General features: G+C 40.1%; 1 protein-coding gene across 4 annotated transcripts in view; it reads left to right on the top strand.

Moving 5' to 3' along the window:
* The window catches only part of LOC114457954 (brain-enriched guanylate kinase-associated protein), a 39,315-nt gene that overhangs the window by 9,564 nt on the left and 16,003 nt on the right, over positions 1–13,748 (top strand). For 3 of the 4 annotated variants that reach the window (XM_028440133.1, XM_028440132.1, XM_028440134.1), the window contains one exon: positions 11,716–11,922. The exons of the other annotated variant lie outside the window; for it this stretch is intronic. In XM_028440133.1, coding sequence (XP_028295934.1) covers positions 11,825–11,922 — 98 coding nt within the window. In that variant the 5' untranslated portion in view covers positions 11,716–11,824. The remainder of the gene's footprint in view (positions 1–11,715; positions 11,923–13,748) is intronic. 4 annotated transcript variants of the gene reach the window in all.

Below are 13,748 nucleotides of genomic sequence, written 5' to 3' on the forward strand. Positions count from 1 at the left end.
TAAACAGCAGTGTTTGTTTTAGCTATTAGATAGTTGGAGAGGGAGGAGCTCACATTCCAGGAGGCGTGTTAGGTGGCTTCACCTGCCAACGTGGGCAAAATAACAAGGGAGGGAGGAACCAGAACTTTTTCAACTTTGTCGCTCTGAATGAGGCTAAAGGGATGTATACTACTGTAGCAAAACCATTATAAAGTGATTTTTTTTTTCATCATACCTCCCCTTTAATGCACTTTAGGTTTTTTTTGGAATGCATGTTTTGTTTTATTAGAAGGGCTAATATAAATGAAAAACTTTGTTGCGCTTTTTTGAAAAGCAAATGCTACTGAAGTATTTAAAAAATGTCAGAATATTCAATAAACATTTACTTTCTTTAAAAAACATGTCTTAAAATTTCATTCTAGGCTATTAATGCACAATTAAAAGAAATAGTGAATAATTCGGCCAAGCGTTTACATTTTATTCGGCTTCAGCCACAAGTTTTCATTTTGGTGCATCCCTAGGTGAAACTAGGGAAGCCTTTCTGCAGCTGATCACATAGTTAAAGCTGCTTAGTCACATAACATATTTAAAAAAATGTCTATGTTGTTGTTCATAAACCGTTTATTAGGGACTTATTCACAAACGAATATCAAATGGCATAGAAAACGATCCTGCGACATGAACTATGGAACATTTTCACACATTGCATTTGGATTTGGAGTCCTGTATAATGCAAAAAAGCTCAGAAGCGGAAAAGTTTATTTAAGCAGTGTTTTTACTTCACTCTTGTGATTATTTTTTTTGCATCTTATTGCCATATAAGTATTCATTTGATGCCAATTTTGTTCCTCTTTCTTTACCATGTTCATAGTGATATGCAGACACTCTAATTTCAGCGGTATACGGTTGTTTTCATGCCCACAAGATCAACATCCAATTATGTTTCGTCAACTACTTTCAACCTGCGATAACACCAGTAATGTCACTTTGGCAGAGTTTTTGGTTTCACAGCATCAGAGAATGAGAACATTTGGATAAAATACAGATAGTTTTAAAAAAAAAAAGGGATTTGTGTGGTTAAGCAGCTTTAAGCTTGGAGAAGATGTTATTCTGGAAGAGTCTTGACCACACGCATTTATTGGTCGGAGGTGGAGGCTTTGAAAAGAACCAGAACAAACCTAATTGGTTCGCTGAGTTGGACCACTGTGGCTTGGCTTGTACACACACGGACCTGAAGAAGGCTCTCTCATAAGTTCCATGTTAATTATTAATAAAAGGGGTTTTTGTCTTAAAAAGCATACTTTTTTAAAGTACACAAAATTAGTTGCAAATTGGTAGTTTGGGTGTTTGGTTTGAATTTGTCTGTTTGGTTTAGTGTTAGTGCTGATTGAAACCAGAGAGACGAGGAGTTTTACACAGGAGAAATTCCAATGATGGGAAAATAATCAACAGAGCTCTTTTTTTTTTTAATTTAATTTTTTTTAATGTAATGTGTGTAATGTGACGTGACAGTGATGACTATGAAAAGATTTGGTGTAGGCCAGAGTTGTCAACTCAACAAGATTTTCATAAATAGTTCAGGAAATATTCACTGTGTTATCACAAAAGTCAAACATTTACAACAGTTTAACAAGGTTTCTTCTTCTTCTTGTATTTCTGTATGAATAAAACATGTGAGTAAACTCACATTAAGTATACACTTTAATTATTTTTGCATGTATCCTTTCATGTTTCCTGCCTGAAATAGGAATATACTGTATTTAGTTTGTATAGTCACAGCTTAGTTATTAACATTTTACCATTCTTTAAGAAGGCAAGACAGAGTGAGAAAGAGATGCAAACAGCTTTTCACACTTAGAAAATAAACCTGTCTCCTGACATGTTTGGGATAATAGGAGTAAAGTACCGATGTTTGATCACAGTGGAGCTGTTTAATTTCTTTTAAAGGATGAGGATGGAAAAAGTCCTCCTCAGACTCGTTGTTCCTGCAGGAATCAGATTGTCCTAATGTAGGAGATTAAAGGTTAAAAGCAGAGTATCGGAGACAATGATATGACGTCCTCTCTGGCTTTCATCCAACTGTCATTCTTTTTGTATAAAAGAGTTTGGAGAGGAGGAGAGTTAATCTGCACCGTGCATTTTGGTCTGACCTGACAACGAACGCAATGATGAGCAAAAACTAACATAAAATAGCGATGTTTTTATTTTGGGGTAAAATTGTGGAACAAATTATAAAATGATCTAAAGTAATTCTTAAATAGTTTTTTCTGACACAAAAAAGCCTAAAACTGGAAATAACTAATCATTACAAAATGCATTAAATCTAATGCCGTTTTGAATAAAATGAGGGTATTTCAGTTTTGATTGTAATGTTCTTCCCTTTTCCTATCATGATATTCTTACTTCATAATGTTATTGTAAATGATTAGCTAATAAGCCTTTGGCTTCAACCAATTCTCTTTTCAGTTTTATTATGAATGATTGGCATAAAACAAAAAATTCAATAATTTATTCAGTAATTTAATTCAGTTGTTCCCTCTGTAATACGCATCAAATGATATTAATAAATATTGATTTGTATTCACTAAACAAACTGGATTGTTATGGTTGTAAAACGTTTTGATTAGTTTCTAAATTTGAACAATAGTCAATTACTATTAATGATAATGAAGCTGCTGGTATAAGTATGGATTACCAACTGTTGGCATGTTTTTATTTCCAACAGTCTGTCGTGTTGATGCTGACGATTCACTCAACTCAGATACGATTCCATTCACGATACTGGGTTCACGATACGATTCTCTCACAATTTATTTTACAAAATGAGACTGTAGACAAATGATGATTGAAAAATATTCAGTTTTTTCTTTGAAAATAAAAATAAAAATACTGTACTATTTACTTTTATCTTTCATTGTCAAAAGAATCCCTTGATAACCTATGCTAAACAATGTAATTTAATTAAAGATAAATCCTGAATGAAATAAATAAATAGTACAAATGAAAAAGAAGCCTATTCATTTAAATTCTGGCTCTACAGTAAACTATGCAAAACTGCATAATAATTCCTTTTTTTTTTTAAAAAAAAAGTGCAACTGAAAATGCATTTTGTGCCTTAACAATTGGACTTTAAAACAAATCCCATATCAAAGAAATAATATAAATAAACAAAAGCTTTCATTCTCTCTTGTTTCTCCCTTTCGTCTCTGTGCTCCTCTTACCTTGGATTTCACATGTTCTTTCTTCCTTTCATTTTGTCTTGGGAAGCCAAAATGCTTCCACACTTCTGATTTAAAACACGGTGGTGTGTCCTGAATTTCAATTTTTAAATAGATAGTGCCCTTTGCTATATAAAAAAAAGTATATATTTTATTTTTAAAAGTACAGCAATTCAGTTTCAGAGCATCGATGTGAACCGTGACACCTTTGAATCGATTATTAACTGCCTCACGATTAATCTTTACATCCCTACTGCGTTCACTAGCAAACAAAACTAACCAGACTATAGAAAATGAATGAGAACTGTCCTCCCTTGTATTTTCTCAGAATTGGAATGTTCAAAAGTCACTATGGTTTAACTTTTCCATTTGTCACCAGCAAAGTGAGTTTTCTGTCTATTTTCTCACTTATCTCAAATACCCAGCTCTGCCCCCATCACTTCACCCGCTCATCTTAAACCCCTCAAATCCTCCTGGTATGTGACGTCGGAGTAATTACGCACTCCCCTGGGCTCAAGGGGCACCGGCAGTGCATGACATCCCTTCATCGGGTCATTATATCTACCGCATCTAATGATGTTGTTGGTTGGTGTAGAAAATGCCGCCTCTGCTCCAGAATTCATATGGAAAAGGATATAAAACCACCGACAGACTCACAGCAATGGCTCTAATGTTGATTTCTCCCTTTTTTTTTTTTTTTTTTTTTTTTTAAAGTGGTTGAGTCATACTATACTCGTCACTGGACTGAGTGACTGCCTCAGGTTTGCTACATTATAGTTAATCTGGAGGCATCTGAGGTGAAAAAAGGCATCATCTCTGCTGTTGGATGAGTCATTCTCTCAGATTCTCCCAAACTAATGCAACGCTGAGGTCTGGGTCTGCGATAAGGGCTTTTCCTGAGGGTCGGGTTTGTGTGCAAGGCAGATTGGTACGGCAGATACGGAGCATTGAAAGGAGGAAAAAAGAAATGATGAATGCACATACACTCATCATTCCGGTATGTTGGCGTGGAATGCTTCCTCTTTCCCGTCATTTGGCAACATCATTCCTTCTCAAAGCTTCCCAATTTTTCCTCTGCCTGAATCTTAACTTTTATATTCCTTCCTCTTCTACCACCTCCTTCTTCCTCTTCTTTTCAGTGCTTTGAGATCCTACCAAATGTCAGCGAGGCATGAGTGGGTGGCATTGCCATCCGAACAAACTGTTTCTAGGGTTTTTGCTGCAGGGTGATGATCTGTGCAGGAAAAGGAAGAAAAGTTCAAAAAGCCAAATGTCACAATAAATGCTGGCAGCACAGTAGTAGCTGTTTGCACTACTTCCTCACAGAAAGAAGCCTTTGGGTTCAATACAAAGAGCCCTTTATGTGTGAGGTTTGCATGTTCTCCCCTGTGTTTGCGTGGGTTCTTGCCGAGTACTCCGACTTTCTCCCACAGGCTACAAACATGGATGTTTGCTTAACTGTAGTCTAAATAAGGGATTGGAGTGAGTAAGTGTGTTGCGGTGTGTTGGTCCTGTGACAGACTAGCATTCATGCAACCCTGTAACAGCGATGGTTCTCAATTTGTGGGTCATGACTTAATAAGTGGTTCGTGAAAAGGTTTTTATCAAGTCAAACAAATTTTTCCAGGGTTAAGATAAAAATTGTTTCGAATTATGGGTCCTTCACAATATTGTGCAATATAACCTACTGAATTAAGACAAATTTTAATTAAAAAAAGAAAAAAAAACTTAGCATCTAGAATGATGAAACACAGGATGTGATGTTAAGGTAGGGTAGGCGATTTTCAAAAGCTAGCATGATTTTTGAATGTAGCCTCCCCGACGGCTCCACCTTACTAATGAGCTTTGCGCACAGCTGCTGCAGAAGCAGATCTCAGCTCATCGCTTGTATTGTGTAGAAACTTTCTTGTCTCATTCAGCAGTAAGTAAACACTAAACTTTTCCATGATGTATGTTTAAAAACATGACTAAAACTGTGTCTCAGATAGTGGAAGTATGTAAATGTGGGACGCATTATCAGTAGTGTTCCTTTGAATCAGGGGGTGTTTTGGCCTTTTACACACTAGATACCCTCATCAAAGGTGGCCAGCTACAGGGTGATCAAGCCTGAGCTTGCGTCCCATAACTGTTTCTCAATCGACTGATTTGACTGCTTGCTTTGTAAGAAATATTGGTCAATGCGATTCCCTTGCCTCTGCTCTCTCAAAAATCCTCTCTTTCCTTGGTGGATTCTCAGCCCCCTAATTGATGTTATTTTTTTCCCAGCCACTGGTGCTCACCTGTTCCACACCCAATCATGAGAAGTTTGGTTGTTTCCTTGGCGCAGCCCACGGGACTATGCAAGGACAGGGTTTTAGGCTTTAGGCTTCTCTCAGTCAAACCTAAAGCCTAAGAATCTAATAACAGTCACTCTTCCTAAAATTTATAATTTCATCATGTTTCCTTGATTTGGGTCACAGCGTGTGTTTAGGTGGGATGATAATGATATTACACAAATGCCTACACGTGTAGAGCTGAATTGATAATGCAAATTCAGACTCTTTTTCTCTCACATACTTGCAGAGATGAATGCATTCAGCTGGTGTGCTGTGACCTCATGCATAAATCCACTACCCACCTCGTCTGTTTTTTTCCTCACATTTGTATGCATGACACATTGAGCTGCAGATGTGATCAATACTGGGAGATGAGTCGTCATGTGCTGCACTGACAGCAGGAATGCACTGTGGTTGGATGGGAGGAGCTTTGATCAAACTTTGACAGGTTTTCACATCTAGTAATCTGCTCTATTTCTCTGTGCACTGAAGGATGCACCTGTGCTGATTACAGGCAACGTAAAGGAGAGATGCAGTCTTTCCATTACCATTTGATTCAGAGGAAATGCCAAATGTGTTGGAGAGTGGTGAAATTGACTTCTTATTGCCTCAAACCCACAACCGGTAACTTACAGGGTGGCATTTTACCATTCCTGAAGGTCTATTCAGACTGAAAATATTAGATATGTAAATATTATATTCAATGGTGTTTTTTAGCCAAGGTACATCATTTCATTGAAAAAAATCCACCAACCAAAAATGTAAAAAAATAAAACTTTGTAGCCTATATTAACAATATACAGTCATTCTTATCAAAAATGTCTTGAATAGGAATACAATGAACATGAAAAAATGTTTTTTTTCCCCCATAATTCTTCTTTAGAATAAAAAGTGCAATCAACAATCTGCAGTCAGTTATAAGTGTTTTTAAATAGGAATGAAATGAACAAGAAAATTCTATTATGATATTCGCATTTCTTTTTTTAGATAAAATGTGCAATTAAAAATCTTCATCTTATATATATATATATATATATATATATATATATATACACACACACACACACACGTGTATGGATATGTATGTATGAAAGAGAGGTTCGGGGCCTCTACAGGGTGCGCGGAATAGAGCCGGCGACACTATGGGAGTGTGACTCCGGTTAGAGAGTCACGGAGGCAGTTCAGGATTTATTAAGGCTTTACTTGGAAGAACATGGTTCTGTAAACACAATGCAGCAGTAAAAAGCATATCAGTAATTTAACACACACATGAATAAAGCTGCATAAGTATTAACACACACAAAGCATCATAAAAGCACTTAACTCACAAGCAAACACTCATACAATGCAATTATGACCATGGGTGGCAAAAATCAACATAAGCAATTAGCAAGAGAAATAATAATGTAAATCAGAAAATAACCCTCTTCAATGCATGCTAACAGCAATGTAAGTAAGGAAAGTATAGCGAGAATAACCAGGATGCATTTGTTAGCAACTATCACAAAGTAGCTAACATGTAAACACAAATATCCTCCAAGATGCATTGTCATGAGTTATAACATGAATCACTACTTACATTTCTCATGTACACACATCTTCCATGGAACAGGAGAGAAACACACACATGCAGCTCTGCAGCTGGTCAACATGCAACACACACTGCTCACGCATGCAGCAGGAAGAACTGTGCTAAAATACGTTCCTCTCAAAGTGCTAGTAACAACATAACTGAAAGTGAAACCGAACCCTTAATATAACAGGGCTTTCCTACACAGCCGCCCCCAAAAGGCTACTTTAGACCTTTTGAACATAAACAGGAAAGAATATTAAGGTTCCTCCGTATCTGGGAGATTTGGGAGCAGCACCAGCCTGGACACAGGACGCACATATGTTTTATCCTTCACCTGCACAACCACAATACGGATACGATTGTCAGCTCCAGGATACATCTGTGTGACCTTCCCAACTGGCCAGAGTGCTCGAGGATGTCGCGGGTCAGCAATGAGGACCACCTTACTGGCCGAAAGTCCTTCGCCATCTTTCCTCCACTTTTGTCTGTCTTGCCGACCTGGCAAGTAGTAGCGGAAGAAGGTGAACCAGAAGTGATATGCCGGCACCTGACTATGCTTCCAGTGACGTGTGTCGAGGAGGTCAGTAGAGCTATAAATGGCTTGTGGTAGAGGAATGATTCTGACTGGGCCTTGATGAGAAGAGCTGTCTCAGCGGCGAGGTAGTCAGATGCTTTACAATGCAGATTTGTGGTTTGGGGGTCAGCCGCCCCGTGAAGGGACCTGGCTGTGGCTTCTATGAGCTCTTTCCATGGGAGCTGGTTACCAGGGAGGATAATCACATTGGCAACCACAGCGGACTTCTTTATCTTATTGTCATCGAACTCAGGATCAGCAGAAGGTATGGTGAGCCAATGGTTCTCAGGTAAGTGGAGAAAATCTGGACCTTGATGCCATCGATGTGGAATTGCCAGCTCACGCAGGGTCAAACCTTGAGTGATGTCATCTGCCGGGTTGGTGGCTGAGCTCACATATCTCCAGCTATCAGGCTCAGTCAGGTTCTGGATCTCGTTGCAGTAAACTTCTGCCCTCCTCGCTGGGTCGTTGGAAAGCCTGCCCTCTATGCTATGAAGACAGGGTAGCACGGCGTCCTTTGTCCCTTGAATCAGTGTAACATTAACTTGCCTAAGCAAGGGGGTATCTTGTTGCTGTACACCATCAACCTTGACTCTGGTGGTGGATGTTTGGAGCATGGTCATCGCTTTCTGATCCTGCTTGGAGCGGGTGACTGCTTTCTCGCTACTATAAGGGAATGCGTCAACTTGCCAGAGGTGCCCAACATTCATGAAGAGCTTGGTAGCAGGAGAAACAGTAGAGATGCGGAAACATTGTGAGGTTGATGGTGGATCCGGTACTTCTGGGAAGGCATGCACATTGGAGAAAGGTCAAAGGAGACAGAACTGCCCTGGAGCTTTCCAACATTCTCTGGTTGTTCACAAAGGTTTAGTTGTCGCACTGCTTGAGGGAGAATGATACTTCTTCCTGAGCCGTTGTATAGGACAGCATAGGTCTCTACAGCTCGGTCACCATTCCTTAGGATAACTTTGACAACCTTTAACATCACATGTTGTGATCGATTGAGTCGATCGAGATAGATCCTTGAAGTTGGTGTGGTTATCATGTTGACGTTGATTTGGATCTGCTGGATGGAGTCATGCAGAATGGTGAGGTGCAGTTCTTTGCATGTTTTGCAGGGGTGCTTCAAATTACAGTCTTGTGCGACATGATTACAACCACACTTGAAGCACCGGTTTCCATCTCTGATCCATTTCACGATTGCACTGGTGGGCAGCTTCTTGAAGTTCTCACAGTTACTTAAGAAGTGGTCTTTGTTCTCACAGTGAGGACAATATGGCTTATACTTGAAGGTGGCTTTTGAATGAGCAGTTTCTGATACACTAGGGGGCTCTCCAGCATTAAAAAAGATAGTTGTGGTCTACTCCTTATGGTGGGGGATGATGTCCTTCTTGACTGGTTTAGGTGTCTCGTGCTGGTAGAGTGCTGCAGCTCGACTGGAGAGACACTTAGCTTGTGACTTCATCTGAAGCCAGGCTGCCAGGTCTGGCAATGTGTAAGTCATATCGAACCCTGTTCGAAGGATTCCACGTTTCAGACAATATTCGATAAAACTGTCTCTGAAGGATGGGGGCATTTTGCTCAAAAGGCGATCCACGTGAGATCCACACCTCAACTCAAAACCATTTGGTCCTTCAAGTGTCCCAAGCATGCCCACAAGACACGGAATGGAGAGGGCAAATGAGTCAAAAGCCTAATAGTCACTGAACTTGATAGCAGGCGAGTTGAGTATAACACCTAGCTCTGACTGGACGAGCTGCCTTGGTTGGCCGTACTTATCTTGCAATGCCTGTAGTGCAGCAGCAGTGTAGGGTTGTGTGCCGTACATATATGCCTTAGCTAAGTGTAAAGCACTGGGTAGCATCAAGTGGCCAAGAAGCGCTTGGTACTTATATTGTTCATTCAGGTGTCCATGACTGCCCATCAGGTTATCCAGGGCCATCTTGAGAAGGGCAAAGTCACTCTCGTGGTCACGTTCGAATACTGGCAGTATTGGCCGGGGAATAGTATAAGGAGAGGTGATCAGTGTCTCTAAACCTGGATGCCCTGGTGTGCATGAAGGCGGAACCGGGACCTTAAAGTGTGCGGCAGGGATCATGTGCTGGTATAGGGGAACAGCACTAGTAGTCAAACATGGTTGTACCCTGGGTCCTGCAGCAGAATGTCGAGGGCCTTGAATATCAGCAGTAACTACAGAGGCTTGGTGTGACATTATAGGGGGCTTGATGTGAGCAGGCATGGTGAGAGTTGGGTGCAATGATGCACAGGGTGCAGCAGGAAGGGCCACCTGTGGTAGCGGGTGCATTGCAGGAGGGATGACAGTGCTTTGAACCAAAGAGTGTTGGATCACTGGTTGAGCTGATGGAGGCTGCTGGTTCTGTGATGTAGGAGGAGACTCGAAGAGAGGCAGCTGGAGTGAGTGTCCCACATGTGAAGACTTGGGCATGGTAGCTATGTGCTTGGGTCTTTCAGTTTTACAGGGCTGTGAGCTTGATGGTAAAGAGTAGCAGCTCTTTGGTGATGCAGCACCGCTATATGTCCCTTCTCTCTCTGGCTCCTGAAGCAGTGAGGGTACCAGCTTGGCTTCCTGAAGCTCTTTCTCCTTCTTCTTGAGTTGTCTTTGCCTGTTGAGACGTTTGGCGATAGCTTCACGTGTCTCTTGTGCCTCCTGCTGTAGGCGTTGTGCTGCCCTGGCTTTAGTGTTTGAGTGTTAGATCCTTTGGAGGTTCATCTGAGTGTTGAGGTTCATAGCCCACCATGAAGTTGCTTAGATGGCGGGGTAGATGTCGTTCTCTCTGGGAACGAACATGTCTCACTGTGGCGTCCTGGTATGCTGGCGTGACATCATGCTCTGTTTGTTCCATAGTGTCGTGGAGGGGCTCTATCCGGCTCGAAGGACCAATGAAAGAGAGGTTCAGGGCCTCTACAGTGTGCGCGGAATAGAGCCGGCGACACTATGGGAGTGTGACTCCGGTTAGAGAGTCACGGAGGCAGTTCAGGATTTATAAAGGCTTTACTTGGAAGAACGTGGTTCTGTAAACACAATGCAGCAGTATAAAGCATATCAGTAATTTAACACACGTATGAATAAAGCTGCTTAAGTATTAAAACACAAAGCATCATAAAAGCACTTAACTCACAAGCAAACACTCACATAATGCAAAACCCTCTTCAATGCATGCTAACAGCAATGTAAGTAAGGAAAGTATAGCTAGCATAACCAGGATGCATGAGTTGGCAACTATCACAAAGTAGCTAACATGTAAACACAAATATCCCCCAAGATGCATTGTCATGAGTTATAGCATGAATTAGCCACTACGTACATTTCTCATGTACACACATCTTCCATGGAACAGGAGAGAAACACACACATGCAGCTCTACAGCTGGTCAACATGCAACACACTGTGCTCATGCATGCGGCAGGAAGAACTGTGCTAAAATACGTTCCTCTTAAAGGGCTAGTAACAACATAACTGAAATTAAAACTGAACACTTAATATAACAGGGCTTTCTTACAATATATATATATATTATCAGTAATAATACGTTTATATAATTTGATTTTGTTCTGTATTGTTAAATGTTAAGTGTCAGATATTAACATAAACGATGACAATGAGTGACAGTTGTCTGCCATTGTTTTTCAACATTTTTTTTTCATTGCTCTTTTCATTGTTTATCACATGGGTTTTTTTTTATTGTGTATTTTTACGAGTTTTTTTTAATGAAGATCACAAGTCTGGGTAGCTTTATGTGCACACCTCCACGATGAGGACGGGCTCTCACAGCAGCACAATGGCATATTTGGAGACAGTAATTAATTAGTTTCCAAAAATGTGTTTTTTTTTTTTACCAACTAGGTGAAATTGAAAAATGTAACACGGCACAGTGGTAGAAAAACTGTCCCTTACAATGTGATCTAAATGCGTGTCGTTCTGATGACTGATTGCAAAATGTTGACATCACTCTTGAATATTTGTAATATTGCACCTTTGCTCGAGTCGTATTAACTAACGTCGCCATCATCCTGTCTGTTTGATTCGTCTGGCAGAGTCGACGCAGAATGACCGATCAGTAACTACTCAGGCTGCGCTTAAAGTGAGCGTCTATGGAAATCTAGCGCACGTGCCAGCTTCCTGTGGGTCGAGCTCTATTAACACATGAGAGGGAAGGAACACAGGCAAACCATGAAAAAGATATACATTGGCAAAACTGCCTTAAAAGTCTCTCGAAATGGAGGCAAACATCCAAAGAAAAGGTAAGAGCTATTAACTGTGGAGACGAGCGTCGTTCCATCCGTCCACGTCTTACCTGTTTGTGCCTTCATCTGCCCACACGGCGTCTCTTTTTTTGCTGTCCTGTGGCCGTGGTGCGCTCCGTCATCTCATCTCTGTGAAATAAAAAAAAAAACACTCATTTCATCTGACTCAGCTGTCGTTCACAGGGCAGGTCACTAATGGGGCATTTTTCCTCCCTGGAGCCGCTCCACGTATCCTCCTCCTCAGCCAAACAGTAAGCACCTGTGTTCTCCAGCTAATGGCTGCCAATCCTGAGAAAGCAGGAGGTCAGGGAAGGTGGGAGGAATGCAGCCTTTCAAATGCCAGCCAGCCTGTAAGGACATAGAATTACAATGTAGATGGATGTTTCTCCACTCATTCAGTTAAAGATAATTCAATCAAATGTAAACCATTTTAATGCAAATATGCTGACCTGACCATTTGTACCAACAAGTGTCTCCTTAGAAGATTGACTACAGATGGCATAGCATAATAAACAAAAGTACCAGAATGAAAAAATAGGTGTAAAAATAATGACAGAAATCAAGGAAACCAAGAGAACTGAAGATCTCAGCCAAAATGACTGGAAAGAAGACACCAACTATACATTTTAGACCACAAGGAAAGATTTTCTTCAAAAGTTTATTTGATAATTGGATTTTATCATATAAAACATGCCAATACCCCAGAGGAGGCAGTTTTCCTTGGTTGAATGTCAGCTACTGTAACTAATCTTCTATAAAACTGCACTATAAACACATTCACACTCAACCACTCTTAATTTTGTTGACTAAAAAGTTCCCTCATCCTTTTCGTTGGCAGTACTGAGATGAATAAACAAAAACATGTGGACAAAAACTACATAAGAATCTATTCATACAGTATTTTCATCAACTCAACATTCAAATAATGTTCACATGGGATGAAATCCAATCAAAACTGTTTCTGTTTTGGAAGGTATCCAATCAAAATATACTTTTGTTGAGTGAAAGGCAGGACAGCACTGTAAGTGATCCAATAGGAAGTGTTTGTGGACGTAAGACGGTGCATGTGTATATTTACAAACAGTATCATCCTATATCAATGCTATATCAACCTTTAAAAAATGCCTAAACTACATTAAAGTTTATCTCTGCCAGGTTTAGTTGACATTTTGAATAAAACTCAGTTGCATTTTAGTCAAAAGATATGACTAAAACTAAATCAAAATGTCCTGTCAAAACTAACACCGACTGCACTCAACTGTAATGATATTAATGATCAGGGTTTAAACCAGGACGGAGCCACTGAGTAAAAAAAAAAGCTAATTTTAAAGTGAGCTTTCTGTTTAATACATTAATCTGAAGAGTCATTATGATGCTTGCAGTAAAGTGTAGAAAACCCAAACAGTCACAGGCTCAACACAGACTGAATGGTAAATCCAGCTAATTTGATCACTATATTGATTATGAAATTAAAAAAAATCAGATGGAAATCTTACTTTTTGTTCAACCTTATTAACAAATATAAAGCTCTAATTTAAATAGTACTGCCTCTGCCAGCAAAGGACTGGAAAAAGCAAAACCTAGCAATCCGTCAACCCACTTACAGGTGCCCTGAAGGGACAATCTCTGCCTTTTACTTTTACCTGCTCAGTGTATATTTCCATTAAGGCATGCAGAATGCAAAATTAACCCAATGTTTAGTGAAATTAGAGGTTTTTGTCTGCAAAGATGGACAGAAGTGTTATGATGTCTTGCTAATGGGATGGAAACTACTCTGTGACCTGAAAAAGGATCCTGTTCAGGTTTCCTCTGAGCATCTGTGA

The sequence above is a fragment of the Gouania willdenowi genome, chromosome 24 (genome assembly GCF_900634775.1).
Source record: "Gouania willdenowi chromosome 24, fGouWil2.1, whole genome shotgun sequence".
In the NCBI taxonomy this organism is placed as follows: domain Eukaryota; kingdom Metazoa; phylum Chordata; class Actinopteri; order Blenniiformes; family Gobiesocidae; genus Gouania; species Gouania willdenowi.